The sequence below is a fragment of the Ambystoma mexicanum genome, chromosome 5p (genome assembly GCF_040938575.1).
Source record: "Ambystoma mexicanum isolate Mex_15411 chromosome 5p, UKY_AmexF1_1, whole genome shotgun sequence".
In the NCBI taxonomy this organism is placed as follows: Eukaryota; Metazoa; Chordata; class Amphibia; order Caudata; family Ambystomatidae; genus Ambystoma; species Ambystoma mexicanum.
The window spans coordinates 508,158,795-508,175,303 of NC_090930.1; the positions used below are offsets into that span (position 1 = coordinate 508,158,795).

Consider the following 16,509-nt stretch of genomic DNA (forward strand, 5'->3'; position numbering starts at 1 on the left):
GAAAATGTTTCTACGATCAATCGAATTGTTGATTAAAAGCACATGGCCGACCCATAGGGACAATAATATTTTTTGACCGAACCATTCCTTTAATGAGGGGGAATAAATCCCCTCATTTGTCTGCGGTGTTCCCATGCAAATTAGGGAAGCTGATTTTCCAAAGTGTCAAGTACATTAACAAAACATGAACTAGGGAAATCAGGCCTTCTGTGTTTATGGGTGGGGGAAGCACACACACAGAGCACACTTCGAGCACACATTTAAAGCTGAGCACAAAAATTAAGTTGAAACCTGAACCTTCTCCCGAGTGATGCTTATGCGCTCTGGAGCATTTTCAATATTGTTTAACAGTGTGGTGTCAAGTCTCGGCGGTGCATACCGTGGTTTTTGTGTGGTGCACCTGGTGCATCCTGGGCTGTAGTAGTATCAGGTTAATGGTGTGTTGTTTATAGCATTAGCGACCACCCTTCTTGAACCCAAGCCCGACACGCCTCTGTTTATGGTTTTGGAGTGTGAAATATAGACACTCCACTGTGCCTAGGAACACCATTGAGGGAGATGAAGGCTATGGTGTGTCTTGGTGCCTTATTACTTCAGAGAACATGTTTTACATTCCACTGGGGATAAACGCTCATCAGGGACTACATGTTTGTGATTGTTAAACATCTTTGAGAAATGACTGTCCTTCATGCAAGCAGCTGTTCCAACAACTCTGTTTTGACAAATGAAGACTGCCAACAAAAGCACAGTTCAAGTTCTTCTGCTAACATTCAAATGTTGATTGCAGTCACTCTATAATTGATTTAGGGTGGTATTACGCTAAATTGTGCAACCGCATACTGCATTGTGTGTATGCGCACATGCATATTGCCCATGCGCAAACTCCATTATCACCAGTGCAAATATAGTGCAGATGCATTTGGGTTGGTGTTAATGCTGGTGCCGCATTTGCATGCCCACAGAATACGTGTGTGCGCAGTTAAAATGATATTGCAGTTGAACAATATATATATATATATTTATATGTTATTAGTTGTGTTGCACAATATATCAGAATACAATGTTAAGAGCACATTAGTAAAATGTGAAAACGTTCACAGCATATCCACTATTCACACAATTCGTTTCAACACTTAAAACATTTGTATTTTAATGTAACCGCTGAATTGCAAACAAACACATTTCCTTATTCATTTATATGTATATATTTGTTCATTCTTTCTCTAAAAAAGGTGTCTTTACAAGAATCTGAAGGAGCTGCTCTAACTTTTCACCATGAAGGTTTCTTCTGGAGGTGCTGGTTCAATGGCGATGGCTATAAGGAAACTGTGTGGAACTTCTGGTTCAGTGAGTAGCAAAGCCACATGCGATAATTATTGGCATATTTCTAAATCATTATTTGGGGCAACACATACATATCAAGCAACACATATATATAACAATTCTGTTAAAAAAAATACCAAAAAATACATCTTATGGAGCAATGACTACCTGAGCACAAAGTCGGCGGTTAAATAGTTAAAATAATGATTTTGGTCATTTCCCTGTCAGGCATCATAGCAGCCACATTACAGAGTTCTACTAAAAATCGGGTATGTTTGCCTAGAGGCAGAATACACAATACACTGCATGTGTTCTCTATTTTATTCCGAGCTAAAGGACTTATAAGAAATCAAGGGTTAGAACTGGGCCTTAGGGAGGCAGTGGTACTCATTTCCCCGTGATGTTAGAAAAAGCAACTAGAGCATTGTGGTCTCGTTTTTTCATAATATTTTGTTCATTAAAATACATGTAATATGTTAGCATAATAATGTGTGAGGCCAAGCTGTCAGTGCAGGCTTTGATATTAAAGATTAATCATGTTTTATCTAGAAGGAACTCTTATGTGAGGAAACAACAACTAAAAAGGTGTATGGATAAACATATTGACATTTTGCTTTTTCTATTTATGTATTTATTTTTATATTTAATATTCTATTGAAATGATATAGTCTTTTGCATGCATTTGCTACTTGTCTGCTTTGTATACCGGTGTTATACCGCAGGCCCTCACAGCCGCTGACTGCCCACCATCTGTACTGCAGGAGTCGGGTGGACACGGGGCACGGCCTTGAGCCTCAGACACGTTATGCAGTGTCTAGTTACTGCCGCTGGTACCGTTGCCCAGATCCTTTAACTGCAGATGGATACTGCGATATATAGCACATTTATGCGACTGATATTGCTAATGCGTGGGTATGGACATATGCATTAGCACGACAGATTGCAAAGGCTACACACAGGCAGCACAGTTGACAACTTTCAGCAGCGTTTTGTGTTTAAAGTAGTTACGTGCTGTGCAGCGTGCATGACCCCCGGCTGACGAATGGGAGTACTACTCAGATATTGTATGCATGTTAATGTGAAATCTGCTATAACATATATATTTATTATACAGTGCTCGGTATAAGAACCTTTAACATAACATAATACCATACTAGAGGAAAATGGACATTAGAACTATCTGATAGCATAATCCAAGCACTTGATTCAGGAATGACAAGAAGGGCATAAACCAGCAGAAAAGAATGCCATTAGCATTATTAAGAAGCTGGCGCTCTCAGGAGCTCTATGCCAGAACCACATCTGCAATATTTAATTTAAAACAAACCCAAGGTTTCGGGCCTGTTTATATGATCTTTATAGAGTCATTATAACAACAGGTCACATTTTATCGTCTTGGACAAAAGGCGTATCGGCCCATATATTAAAATATTGCTTTTGATGTGATTCATGTAATTATAGAGTGATCCCTATACTAGACCCAGCAGCTTCAAAACGTGTGCAAACATTTTTATCATTGAGATAAATAACTAGGCAGAAACCACACATATTCTATTAATAGGTCAAACTAGTTTTCAAACAACTCTAGTGTATTGGCTTTATATGATATTTCAAATACATTCATTGGTCCAGAAACAATGTCTGCAGTTTGTGGCATTTTTAGATTTTAGAGCTGCTTTTGATACAGTAGAGAGAGGGGACACAAAAGTCCAAGTAGGTCTACCCACCATGTGGCCAGTGACAAAAGTAATCCCAACATACTGTGGGCTGAAGTTGGGGTACATTTTGGTGCATACCCTGATTAACTTATGTAGAGCTGATCTCTCATCGGACTTTACAGTGGTACGGTGCTTTCCATCAAAGTTAGGTGGTTTTCCAGATAGATGCTTGCCTTATGTCGACTATTTATTTAAAATGGATCATACCTAGATAGAAGTCCAAAGAATGTGTATCGCTTTGCAGTGCTTTTCTGATAATTATGCGATGCACTGATTGAGTCAAGACATGTTGGTTTATGTAGTAGTTCTTAAAATGACAACTAGTGGAAGTATTTTCTGAATCTGTGTACCTTGAAGTGGTGTTAAGAGAAGACCTGAAGTTTGAAGCATACCAAAAACAGTATTGAAGAAATTTAGATATGATGAAGTTTTTATTTGACTTGATCCACTGTTGAAATAATGTTAAAACCTATTGCTGTATATGGCACGGTGTTCTGGGCTTATGGAGAATTTGATTGATTGACCAAATAAAAAGTTAAAGCCTCAAGGGAATCACTGGGCTTATCTCAGTCTAGCCCTGTTAAAGTGATCAACTCATAACTGGGCTTGGTGACAGAGAAATACACGGCACCTTCAAAGGCATTTCTATTTGCCCAAGAGATTGATTCTATGTAGGAACAGAATGCTCTCCTACTCTTTAAATGGAGTTTGTGACCGTATCCTCTATTAAATACAGATACGAAAACATTGAGGGCAGCCTCCTGGACATTGGATGATAACATCATGGGAGAATTGTAATTAGCTAAAGTTGGGTTAATAAAGATGATGAACGATGATGAACGCTGGGGACTGGGAAAGGGCTAGGGAAACACTGAAATCAAAAAAAGAGTTTAATCTTTGAATTAAGTAATGTTATTATATGTTGATATATTGATGTTTTGATAATATTAAAATTGTATTTTTGTGTGAAATGTTTACATTTTAAACTAAATCACAATAAAGAACTTTAGAAAGAGTTTAACTAACAATACTAACTTTTGAAAAGAGTACAGTCAACTGGCCCAGTGCCTGTATCTTTTTCCTCTCACTTAAAGATGGAGCAGTACAACTTATTTAGGTCCAATCAATTACATTCTCCCGAAATTATTGGGGCTCATATTAAGATATTATTGCTTGAGAAAATGCTGATTCTGCAGCGAGGATTTGGTTGACCCTTTGAGACATTCATCTGTCTAATGCTTACTTCAAGTACAGTATTTGGTCAATGTGGACAAAACTCGAGAAATTTACAGGGTAATTCATAGAATTTCGCAGAAAAGTGTTGCAAGCGGCTGGCGCAGAGTGTCCGCGTGCGATTGACTGCGCCAGGCACGTGCGCTAAAACCGATTTCCGCGCACAGCGTATTCATGGATTTCAGGCTCCCAAACCAGCCGTGGCGCAGAGTATCGCAGCGACCCTGCAGCAGCGCCAGTAACGCCCCCAAGAACGCCCTCGCGCAAGGAAAAGCCATCAAAATCGCTAAATCATCGCAAAGGGCAGCGCTAACTCTGGACCAGTCCACAGGGCTGCCAAACAAGGAACGCAAAGCGGGTAACGTGCATATCAGGGGTACGCGTGAAGTTTTACACGCGATTAGCCAGGGCACGTGTATCACAGGGGTACGCAGGAATTATCACACGCGATTTGGCTGGGTACGTATATTACAGGGGTGCGCGGGAATTATCACACGCGATTTGGCTGGGTACGTGTATTCCAGGGGTGCGCGGGAATTATCACACGCGATTTGGCTGGGTACGTGTATTCCAGGGGTGCGCGGGAATTATCACACGCGATTTGGCTGGGTAGGTGTATTACAGGGGTACACGGGAAGTTCTACACGCGATTCGGCTGGGTACGTGTATTACAGGGGTGCGCGGGAATTCTCACATGCGATTTGGCCAGGTACGTGTATTACAGGGGTGCGTGGGAATTATCACACGCGATTTGGCTTGGTACGTGTATTACAGGGGTGCGTGGGAAGTTGTACACGCGATTGGCCAGGGTACGTGTATTACAGGGGTATGTGGGAATTATCACACGCGATTTGGCTGGGTACGTGTATTACAGGGGTACACGGGAAGTTCTACACGCGATTCGGCTGGGTACGTGTATTACAGGGGTGCGCGGGAATTCTCACATGCGATTTGGCCAGGTACGTGTATTACAGGGGTGCGTGGGAATTATCACACGCGATTTGGCTTGGTACGTGTATTACAGGGGTGCGTGGGAAGTTCTACACGCGATTGGCCAGGGTACGTGTATTACAGGGGTATGTGGGAATGATCACACGCGATTTGGCTGGGTACGTGTATTACAGGGGTACACGGGAAGTTCTACACGCGATTCGGCTGGGTACGTGTATTACAGGGGTGCGCGGGAATTCTCACATGCGATTTGGCCAGGTACGTGTATTACAGGGGTGTGCGGGAATTATCACACGCAATTAGGCTGGGTGGGTCCTCACAGGTGTTCCCTGTACACCCTCCACAGCCCCTGCAGGCAGCCCACAAAACAGGGGACTACCCTGCACACCTGCTCATGTCCCCCTGCACCCCCACCCCCCAGCCACCAGGGTCACCCTCCACCAGGCCCCCACTCATGTCACCCACCACCCCCACCCCCCAGCCACCAGGGTCACCCTCCACCAGGCCCCCACTCATGTCTCCCACCACCCCCACCCCCCAGCCACCAGGGTCACCCTCCACCAGGCCCCCACTCATGTCACCCACCACCCCCACCCCCCAGCCACCAGGGTCACCCTCCACCAGGCCCCCACTCATGTCTCCCACCACCCCCACCCCCCAGCCACCAGGGTCACCCTCCACCAGGCCCCCACTCATGTCACCCACCACCCCCACCCCCCAGCCACCAGGGTCACCCTCCACCAGGCCCCCACTCATGTCTCCCACCACCCCCACCCCCCAGCCACCAGGGTCACCCTCCACCAGGCCCCCACTCATGTCACCCACCACCCCCACCCCCCAGCCACCAGGGTCACCCTCCACCAGGCCCACACTCATGTCTCCCACCACCCCCACCCCCCAGCAGTGCAGGGGGAGCCTCCACCAGGCCCCCACTCATGTCACCCACCACCCCCACCCCCCAGCCACCAGGGTCACCCTCCACCAGGCCCCCACTCATGTCACCCACCACCCCCACCCCCCAGCCACCAGGGGCACCCTCCACCAGGCCCCCACTCATGTCTCCCACCACCCCCACCCCCCAGCAGTGCAGGGGCACCCTCCACCAGGCCCCCACTCATGTCTACCACCACCCCCACCCCCCCGCCACCAGGGGCACCCTCCACCAGGCCCCCACTCATGTCTCCCACCACCCCCACCCCCCAGCCACCAGGGTCACCCTCCACCAGGCCCCCACTCATGTCTCCCACCACCCCCACACCCCAGCAGTGCAGGGTCACCCTCCACCAGGCCCCCACTCATGTCTCCCACCACCCCCACCCCCCAGCAGTGCAGGGGCAGCCTCCACCAGGCCCCCACTCATGTCACCCACCACCCCCACCCCCCAGCCACCAGGGTCACCCTCCACCAGGCCCCCACTCATGTCTCCCACCACCCCCACCCCCCAGCAGTGCAGGGGCAGCCTCCACCAGGCCCCCACTCATGTCTCCCACCACCCCCACCCCCCAGCCACCAGGGTCACCCTCCACCAGGCCCCCACTCATGTCACCCACCACCCCCACCCCCCAGCCACCAGGGTCACCCTCCACCAGGCCCCCACTCATGTCTCCCACCACCCCCACCCCCCAGCAGTGCAGGGGCAGCCTCCACCAGGCCCCCACTCATGTCACCCACCACCCCCACCCCCCAGCCACCAGGGTCACCCTCCACCAGGCCCCCACTCATGTCACCCACCACCCCCACCCCCCAGCCACCAGGGTCACCCTCCACCAGGCCCCCACTCATGTCTCCCACCACCCCCACCCCCCAGCAGTGCAGGGTCACCCTCCACCAGGCCCCCACTCATGTCACCCACCACCCCCACCCCCCAGCCACCAGGGTCACCCTCCACCAGGCCCCCACTCATGTCACCCACCACCCCCACCCCCCAGCCACCAGGGTCACCCTCCACCAGGCCCCCACTCATGTCTCCCACCACCCCCACCCCCCCAGCAGTGCAGGGGCAGCCTCCACCAGGCCCCCACTCATGTCACCCACCACCCCCACCCCCCAGCCACCAGGGTCACCCTCCACCAGGCCCCCACTCATGTCACCCACCACCCCCACCCCCCAGCCACCAGGGTCACCCTCCACCAGGCCCCCACTCATGTCTCCCACCACCCCCACCCCCCAGCCACCAGGGTCACCCTCCACCAGGCCCCCACTCATGTCTCCCACCACCCCCACCCCCCAGCAGTGCAGGGGCAGCCTCCACCAGGCCCCCACTCATGTCCCCTATCACCCCCACCCCCCCGCCACCAGGGGCACCCTCCACCAGGCCCCCACTCATGTCTCCCACCACCCCCACCCCCCAGCAGTGCAGGGGCAGCCTCCACCAGGCCCCCACTCATGTCCCCTATCACCCCCACCCCCCCGCCACCAGGGGCACCCTCCACCAGGCTCCCACTCATGTCTCCCACCACCCCCACCCCCCAGCCACCAGGGTCACCCTCCACCAGGCCCCCTCTCATGTCACCCACCACCCCCACCCCCCAGCCACCAGGGTCACCCTCCACCAGGCCCCCACTCATGTCTCCCACCACCCCCACCCCCCAGCCACCAGGGTCACCCTCCACCAGGCCCCCACTCATGTCTCCCACCACCCCCACCCCCCAGCCACCAGGGTCACCCTCCACCAGGCCCCCACTCATGTCTCCCACCACCCCCACCCCCCAGCCACCAGGGTCACCCTCCACCAGGCCCCCACTCATGTCTCCCACCACCCCCACCCCCCAGCCACCAGGGTCACCCTCCACCAGGCCCCCACTCATGTCAACCACCACCCCCACCCCCCAGCAGTGCAGGGGCAGCCTCCACCAGGCCCCCACTCATGTCCCCTATCACCCCCACCCCCCCGCCACCAGGGGCACCCTCCACCAGGCCCCCACTCATGTCTCCCACCACCCCCACCCCCCAGCAGTGCAGGGGCAGCCTCCACCAGGCCCCCACTCATGTCCCCTATCACCCCCACCCCCCCGCCACCAGGGGCACCCTCCACCAGGCCCCCACTCATGTCTCCCACCACCCCCACCCCCCAGCCACCAGGGTCACCCTCCACCAGGCCCCCGCTCAGGTCACCCACCACCCCCACCCCCCAGCCACCAGGGTCACCCTCCACCAGGCCCCCACTCATGTCTCCCACCACCCCCACCCCCCAGCCACCAGGGTCACCCTCCACCAGGCCCCCACTCATGTCTCCCACCACCCCCACCCCCCAGCCACCAGGGTCACCCTCCACCAGGCCCCCACTCATGTCTCCCACCACCCCCACCCCCCAGCAGTGCAGGGGCAGCCTCCACCAGGCCCCCACTCATGTCTCCCACCACCCCCACCCCCCAGCAGTGCAGGGGCAGCCTCCACCAGGCCCCCACTCATGTCACCCACCACCCCCACCCCCCAGCCACCAGGGTCACCCTCCACCAGGCCCCCACTCATGTCACCCACCACCCCCACCCCCCAGCCACCAGGGTCACCCTCCACCAGGCCCCCACTCATGTCTCCCACCACCCCCACCCCCCAGCCACCAGGGTCACCCTCCACCAGGCCCCCACTCATGTCTCCCACCACCCCCACCCCCCAGCAGTGCAGGGGCAGCCTCCACCAGGCCCCCACTCATGTCTCCCACCACCCCCACCCCCCAGCAGTGCAGGGGCAGCCTCCACCAGGCCCCCACTCATGTCTCCCACCACCCCCACCCCCCAGCCACCAGGGTCACCCTCCACCAGGCCCCCACTCATGTCACCCACCACCCCCACCCCCCAGCCACCAGGGTCACCCTCCACCAGGCCCCCACTCATGTCTCTCACCACCCCCACCCCCCAGCAGTGCAGGGGCAGCCTCCACCAGGCCCCCACTCATGTCACCCACCACCCCCACCCCCCAGCCACCAGGGTCACCCTCCACCAGGCCCCCACTCATGTCACCCACCACCCCCACCCCCCAGCCACCAGGGGCACCCTCCACCAGGCCCCCACTCATGTCTCCCACCACCCCCACCCCCCTGCCACCATGTGCAGCCCCCACCAGGTCCTCACAATGTGCGTAATGGTCAGCCTCCACAGCCAAAAAGCCCTACCAAGTAACCCATTCACCCACATGGAAATGGAAATCACATGTTACACCCCCAATGTTCATGAAGCAAATGAACCCATGTCCGTCACACACATATTTTCCAATTGAATGGGAAAACACACAACATGACATGCATGAAACCAATGAGATGAAACCACACAGTGAACAATGTAAAAAAAAATGTATTAGAAAAAAATACGAATGCTAAAGAAAGAAAACTAACTACAATGTAAATGTGAAAAAAGAAGCTGCATGTCCGCATAAAAACACAAAACTAGAAAATCTAATCCAAAAAATTTTGTCCAAAGTCAAATGTCAAAACTCTCCGTGCAACAAAGAACTATGTACAAAAATAACAAGGGTCCATCATCACAACAGAACTAAGGAAACCTCCTAAAAAACCTACCTAAATATCAACTATATACAAAAAGTGGAGCAGTGTCCGTCGACTCCAAATCATAAGAAAAAACAAAGGAAACCTAAAACTAAAGAACTATATACAAAGGCGGCGGGCAAGTCCAGCGGCTCACTCTGTGGTGTTCCGGGCCAGGGCATCATCGAACTCCTGTTCGATGTCCCGGAGGCGGTCCAGTTCCATGGCCCCGAGGGTCCGCAGGGACGACGCCGTGTCCTCCTCCAACCCCCTGCGGATAGCCTCGAGGCACTCGGCCCGCCTCAGGGCCCTCCGCATGGAGTTCTCCGCCCTGACCATTGTGAGCCGCGCCTCTTCCGCCCGCCGCCGCTCCGCACCTATGGCGTGGCCCAACCGCTGCCACACGGAAGACACTCTCTGTCCTGGGTCCTCCTGCCCTCCGGCCGATGCCTGCCCCTCCGATGTCGAAGGCCCCGAGCCTTCATGGCTCCCACCATCTTGCTGCTGCTGCTGCTCTGCCTCTGCCCGTGCACTGCCTCCTGCTGCCTGCACATCCTCCGCCGGCTGGGGTGCACCTGTTGATGTGGCCACCCCTGCTGGACGTCCGACTCCCGACTGTGGCAGGGATGCCTCCTCCACCAGCCTGGCCGCACTGTCAGAGGCAGCTCCACAGGGCACCCAGGTGACTGATGGGTGGGAAGATGGCACAGAGGACGACTGGCGCGTAGGGGGTCCAGTTGAGGAGGGGGTCGGAACAAGCCCCATCAGACGGAGGAATCCGGTCTGGGTGACCTGTCCCAGCAGGCTGACGTGGTCAACGAGCCATTCGAGATGACGTGCAGTCTCTCCATGAAAAGACTGCAGGTCACCTCGCATGGCCCGTTGACGCAACGCCACACCAGCCAGGACAGGCTCAACCCGGACCTGGATAGCCACGTCCGCAGGCAGAGGAAGGCCAGTTGACGTCAGCTCATCCCCTGCCTGAAAACGGGTCTGGACGTAGGCATCCCTGCTGGTGCAAGATGATGCAGGGACAGGATCGGGGACAGGATTGCACACAGGCACCTCCGTGGCCGCCTGTGCTGCCTCCTGTCCCTGGTCCTGGACTGCACCACTAGCACCAGTGGGATCCCCACCTCCAGACCCCGTCTCTGGTGCTTGCACGGCCTCCTCCTCCACCAGACCCCCCACCAACCTGGATGACTCCGTGCCATCTTCCCCTGTTGGGCCCTGTGGGGTCCCAGCTGCCCCTTCTGCTGCCGAGGAGTCCAACTGCAACCTCCGCCTCTTGGACCTCCCCCCGGCAGCTGCGGCCTGGGACGCGGCACCGGACTCCTCACTCCCCGACGAGATGACAACACGGGAGGGGAGCCGGGCCTTGCGTCTCCGGCTGGCGGTCGGATCCCCGCCGCTGTGCTCCACAGCACCTTCTCCGCCCTCTTCATCAGTTGACGCTGCAGACAGGGAGAAACAAAACACAGGCATCAGGGCACTGTACAATGGACACATACACGCATGACAGTTGCACATGAGTGGCATTGGCAAACCTCAGACATGTCATCACAATCCCCAACACACATGTCATTGCAACTGGCACACATGAGCCATACCACAGCCATATCGCAACTGCCACCACCATCCCTACACATACAACAGCATCAGCAGCCAAAGGGGAGCCATACATCACATGCAACACAGGAAGTGCACCACACATGTACACACACCACCACACTTGCATGCATGTCTACACCTCTGCCAAGTGTCGCACTGTTCAGACGGGCATCCATGTCACATCTGCCAATCAGGCTTCCACATACCGCTGTCACATGCATCCATGTAGCATCACTGTTGCACCTTTGACAAATACACACACATGCACATGTACACAGTGCTCATACATGCAGCCGAAAACAACATACATGCCTGACATCACGGACATGTCTACTTACATACACATTCATCCAAACATGTGTGCACGCACAACTGCATTTGCCATGCAAGCCCACACACACAAGCACCATCCATGTCTCACACATTACAGCCCTCGCATGTGTCAGCCCCACGGCCCTGTACACCCCCACCCATACTCCACCCCATACAAACAGATGTGCAACCGGCACAATGGGGAATGATCACCACACGCCCTGCTCACAACCAGGATGCATGTACACTCACCGCTCGACTCCAGACGGCTCTGCTTCTCTAGGACCTGGACGTGGAGCGCTGGGGATATGCGTTCCAGGACCCCCATCTGTTCTTCCGACAAGTGGCCCCGGCGCCCCTTGGCATCCGCTGCCTTCAAGAGGCGCCGGGCCTTGTTCAGGGTCCTGGACCTGAAGTCCTCCCAGCGCTTCCTGACATGTTGTAAGTCCCGGACTGCCACCCCCTCCGCGTTGATGGCAGTCACGATGTCAGTCCAGATCCGAGTCCGTCCTTCCTTGTCGGCGCGGGAACTTCCAAAGAGGGCATCATACTGCCCCAGGACTTGCTCCACCAGGACACCAACTTCGGTGGCACTGAAGCTGGTGCCCCTCTGCCTCTCTGGCCGGGGGTTGTCAGTGGTCGCAGATGGTGTTAGCCCCGACATGACAACCCCAGAGGCAGGAGTGGGTGGGCAACTGGGTCCTGGGGCTGGGCTGTGGAGCGATGGAATTCCAGTCGGGAGTCTTCTGTTCCAGCAGGGGTGGTCACAGCAACAGCACCCCTGGCTGATGTGCAGGCAGCAAATGGCAGTGCACGTGGGCAGCAGGCAGTCAGGCAGCAGCAGATAGCAGGTGGGAGCGTGCTCGGGGCTCTGGGGGGCAGTAATTCGGCCTTCTGGGCAGGAGCGTGGTCTCCCGTGTGCTCACGCGTGGCCAGCTTGGTACGGAGTGAATTGGCACGTGAAAATCCTGCACGTCAGCGTGAAAACCGAGGAAAGGCCCTTAGCGCGTAAGCGCGTCAGCACGCATACGCGATTCCATTGGACCAAAGGCCCTCAGCGCGTAGGCGCGTCTGTGACGTGACCCGCACGGGTGTTTCCCACACAGCACGTGATGACAGCACACGTGGAAAGACTGCACGTCAGAGTCTCATTGCGTGTGATTGGTGGAAATGGCCGTACACCGGGATACAGGTGCGCTGACGTACTTGCGTGTGTAAGTGTCCGCGCACACCTCATATACACGTACATAGGCCAATCGCGTGTACACGCACTTTTGTCCAATTACACGCGATGAGACTCTGACGTGCAGTCTTTCCACGTGTGCTCTGTCATCACGTGCTGTGTGGGAAACACCCGTGCGGGTCACGTCACAGACGCGCCTACGCGCTGAGGGCCTTTGGTCCAATGGAATCGCGTATGCGTGCTGACGCGCTTACGCGCTAAGGGCCTTTCCTCGGTTTTCACGCTGACGTGCAGGATTTTCACGTGCCAATTCACTCCGTACCAAGCTGGCCACGCGTGAGCACACGGGAGACCACGCTCCTGCCCAGAAGGCCGAATTACTGCCCCCCAGAGCCCCGAGCACGCTCCCACCTGCTATCTGCTGCTGCCTGACTGCCTGCTGCCCACGTGCACTGCCATTTGCTGCCTGCACATCAGCCAGGGGTGCTGTTGCTGTGACCACCCCTGCTGGAACAGAAGACTCCCGACTGGAATTCCATCGCTCCACAGCCCAGCCCCAGGACCCAGTTGCCCACCCACTCCTGCCTCTGGGGTTGTCATGTCGGGGCTAACACCATCTGCGACCACTGACAACCCCCGGCCAGAGAGGCAGAGGGGCACCAGCTTCAGTGCCACCGAAGTTGGTGTCCTGGTGGAGCAAGTCCTGGGGCAGTATGATGCCCTCTTTGGAAGTTCCCGCGCCGACAAGGAAGGACGGACTCGGATCTGGACTGACATCGTGACTGCCATCAACGCGGAGGGGGTGGCAGTCCGGGACTTACAACATGTCAGGAAGCGCTGGGAGGACTTCAGGTCCAGGACCCTGAACAAGGCCCGGCGCCTCTTGAAGGCAGCGAATGCCAAGGGGCGCCGGGGCCACTTGTCGGAAGAACAGATGGGGGTCCTGGAACGCATATCCCCAGCGCTCCACGTCCAGGTCCTAGAGAAGCAGAGCCGTCTGGAGTCGAGCGGTGAGTGTACATGCATCCTGGTTGTGAGCAGGGCGTGTGGTGATCATTCCCCATTGTGCCGGTTGCACATCTGTTTGTATGGGGTGGAGTATGGGTGGGGGTGTACAGGGCCGTGGGGCTGACACATGCGAGGGCTGTAATGTGTGTGACATGGATGGTGCTTGTGTGTGTGGGCTTGCATGGCAAATGCAGTTGTGTGTGCACACATGTTTGGATGAATGTGTATGTAAGTAGACATGTCCGTGATGTCAGGCATGTATGTTGTTTTCGGCTGCATGTATGAGCACTGTGTACATGTGCATGTGTGTGTATTTGTCAAAGGTGCAACAGTGATGCTACATGGATGCATGTGACAGCGGTATGTGGAAGCCTGATTGGCAGATGTGACATGGATGCCCGTCTGAACAGTGCGACACTTGGCAGAGGTGTAGACATGCATGCAAGTGTGGTGGTGTGTGTACATGTGTGGTGCACTTCCTGTGTTGCATGTGATGTATGGCTCCCCTTTGGCTGCTGATGCTGTTGTATGTGTAGGGATGGTGGTGGCAGTTGCGATATGGCTGTGGTATGGCTCATGTGTGCCAGTTGCAATGACATGTGTGTTGGGGATTGTGATGACATGTCTGAGGTTTGCCAATGCCACTCATGTGCAACTGTCGTGCGTGTATGTGTCCATTGTACAGTGCCCTGATGCCTGTGTTTTGTTTCTCCCTGTCTGCAGCGTCAACTGATGAAGAGGGCGGAGAAGGTGCTGTGGAGCACAGCGGCGGGGATCCGACCGCCAGCCGGAGACGCAAGGCCCGGCTCCCCTCCCGTGTTGTCATCTCGTCGGGGAGTGAGGAGTCCGGTGCCGCGTCCCAGGCCGCAGCTGCCGGGGGGAGGTCCAAGAGGCGGAGGTTGCAGTTGGACTCCTCGGCAGCAGAAGGGGCAGCTGGGACCCCACAGGGCCCAACAGGGGAAGATGGCACGGAGTCATCCAGGTTGGTGGGGGGTTTGGTGGAGGAGGGGGCCGCGCAAGCACCAGAGACAGGGTCTGGAGGTGGGGATCCCACTGGTGCTAGTGGTGCAGTGCAGGACCAGGGACAGGAGGCAGCACAGGCGGCCGCGGAGGTGCCTGTGTGCAATCCTGTCCCCGATCCTGTCCCTGCATCATCTTGCACCAGCAGGGATGCCTACGTCCAGACCCGTTTTCAGGCAGGGGATGAGCTGACGTCAACTGGCCTTCCTCTGCCTGCGGACGTGGCCATCCAGGTCCGGGTTGAGCCTGTCCTGGCTGGTGTGGCGTTGCGTCAACGGGCCATGCGAGGTGACCTGCAGTCTTTTCATGGAGAGACTGCACGTCATCTCGAATGGCTCGTTGACCACGTCAGCCTGCTGGGACAGGTCACCCAGGCCGGATTCCGCTGTCTGATGGGGCTTGCTCCGACCCCCTCCTCAACTGGACCCCCTACGCGCCAGTCGTCCTCTGTGCCATCTTCCCACCCATCAGTCACCTGGGTGCCCTGTGGAGCTGCCTCTGACAGTGCGGCCAGGCTGGTGGAGGAGGCATCCCTGCCACAGTCGGGAGTCGGACGTCCAGCAGGGGTGGCCACATCAACAGGTGCACCCCAGCCGGCGGAGGATGTGCAGGCAGCAGGAGGCAGTGCACGGGCAGAGGCAGAGCAGCAGCAGCAGCAAGATGGTGGGAGCTATGAAGGCTCGGGGCCTTCGACATCGGAGGGGCAGGCATCGGCCGGAGGGCAGGAGGACCCAGGACAGAGAGTGTCTTCCGTGTGGCAGCGGTTGGGCCACGCCATAGGTGCGGAGCGGCGGCGGGCGGAAGAGGCGCGGCTCACAATGGTCAGGGCGGAGAACTCCATGCGGAGGGCCCTGAGGCGGGCCGAGTGCCTCGAGGCAATCCGCAGGGGGTTGGAGGAGGACACGGCGTCGTCCCTGCGGACCCTCGGGGCCATGGAACTGGACCGCCTCCGGGACATCGAACAGGAGTTCGATGATGCCCTGGCCCGGAACACCACAGAGTGAGCCGCTGGACTTGCCCGCCGCCTTTGTATATAGTTCTTTAGTTTTAGGTTTCCTTTCGTTCTTATTATTATTTGGAGTCGACGGACACTGCTCCACTTTTTGTATATAGTTGATATTTAGGTAGGTTTTTTAGGAGGTTTCCTTAGTTCAGTTGTGATGATGGACCCTTGTTATTTTTGTACATAGTTCTTTGTTGCATGGAGAGTTTTTACATTTCACTTTGGACATAATTTTTTTGATTTGATTTTCTAGTTTTGTGTTATTATGCGGACATGCAGCTTATTTTTTCACATTTACATTGTAGTTAGTTTTCTTTCTTTGGCATTTGTATTTTTTTCAATACATTTTTTTTTCCATTGTTCACTGTGTGGTTTCATCTCATTGGTTTCATGCATGTCATGTTGTGTGTTTTCCCATTCAATTTGAAAATATGTGTGTGACGGACATGGGTTCATTTGCTTCATGTACATTGGGGGTGTAACATGTGATTTCCATTTCCATGTGGGTGAATGGGTTACTTGGTAGGGCTTTTTGGCTGTGGAGGCTGACCATTAAGCACATAATTGGGGATTGTGAGGACCTGGTGGGGGCTGCACATGGTGGCAGGGGGGTGGGGGTGCAGGGGGACATGAGTGGGGGCCTGGTGGAGGTTGAGCCTGCACTGCT

General features: G+C 55.2%; 1 protein-coding gene across 3 annotated transcripts in view; it reads left to right on the plus strand.

The window, feature by feature from the left end:
- Positions 1–16,509, plus strand: part of LOC138481051 (transmembrane protein 182-like) — a 498,008-nt gene that overhangs the window by 127,876 nt on the left and 353,623 nt on the right. For all 3 annotated transcript variants that reach the window (XM_069612917.1, XM_069612918.1, XM_069612919.1), the window contains exon 2: positions 1,233–1,347. In XM_069612917.1, coding sequence (XP_069469018.1) covers positions 1,233–1,347 — 115 coding nt within the window. The remainder of the gene's footprint in view (positions 1–1,232; positions 1,348–16,509) is intronic.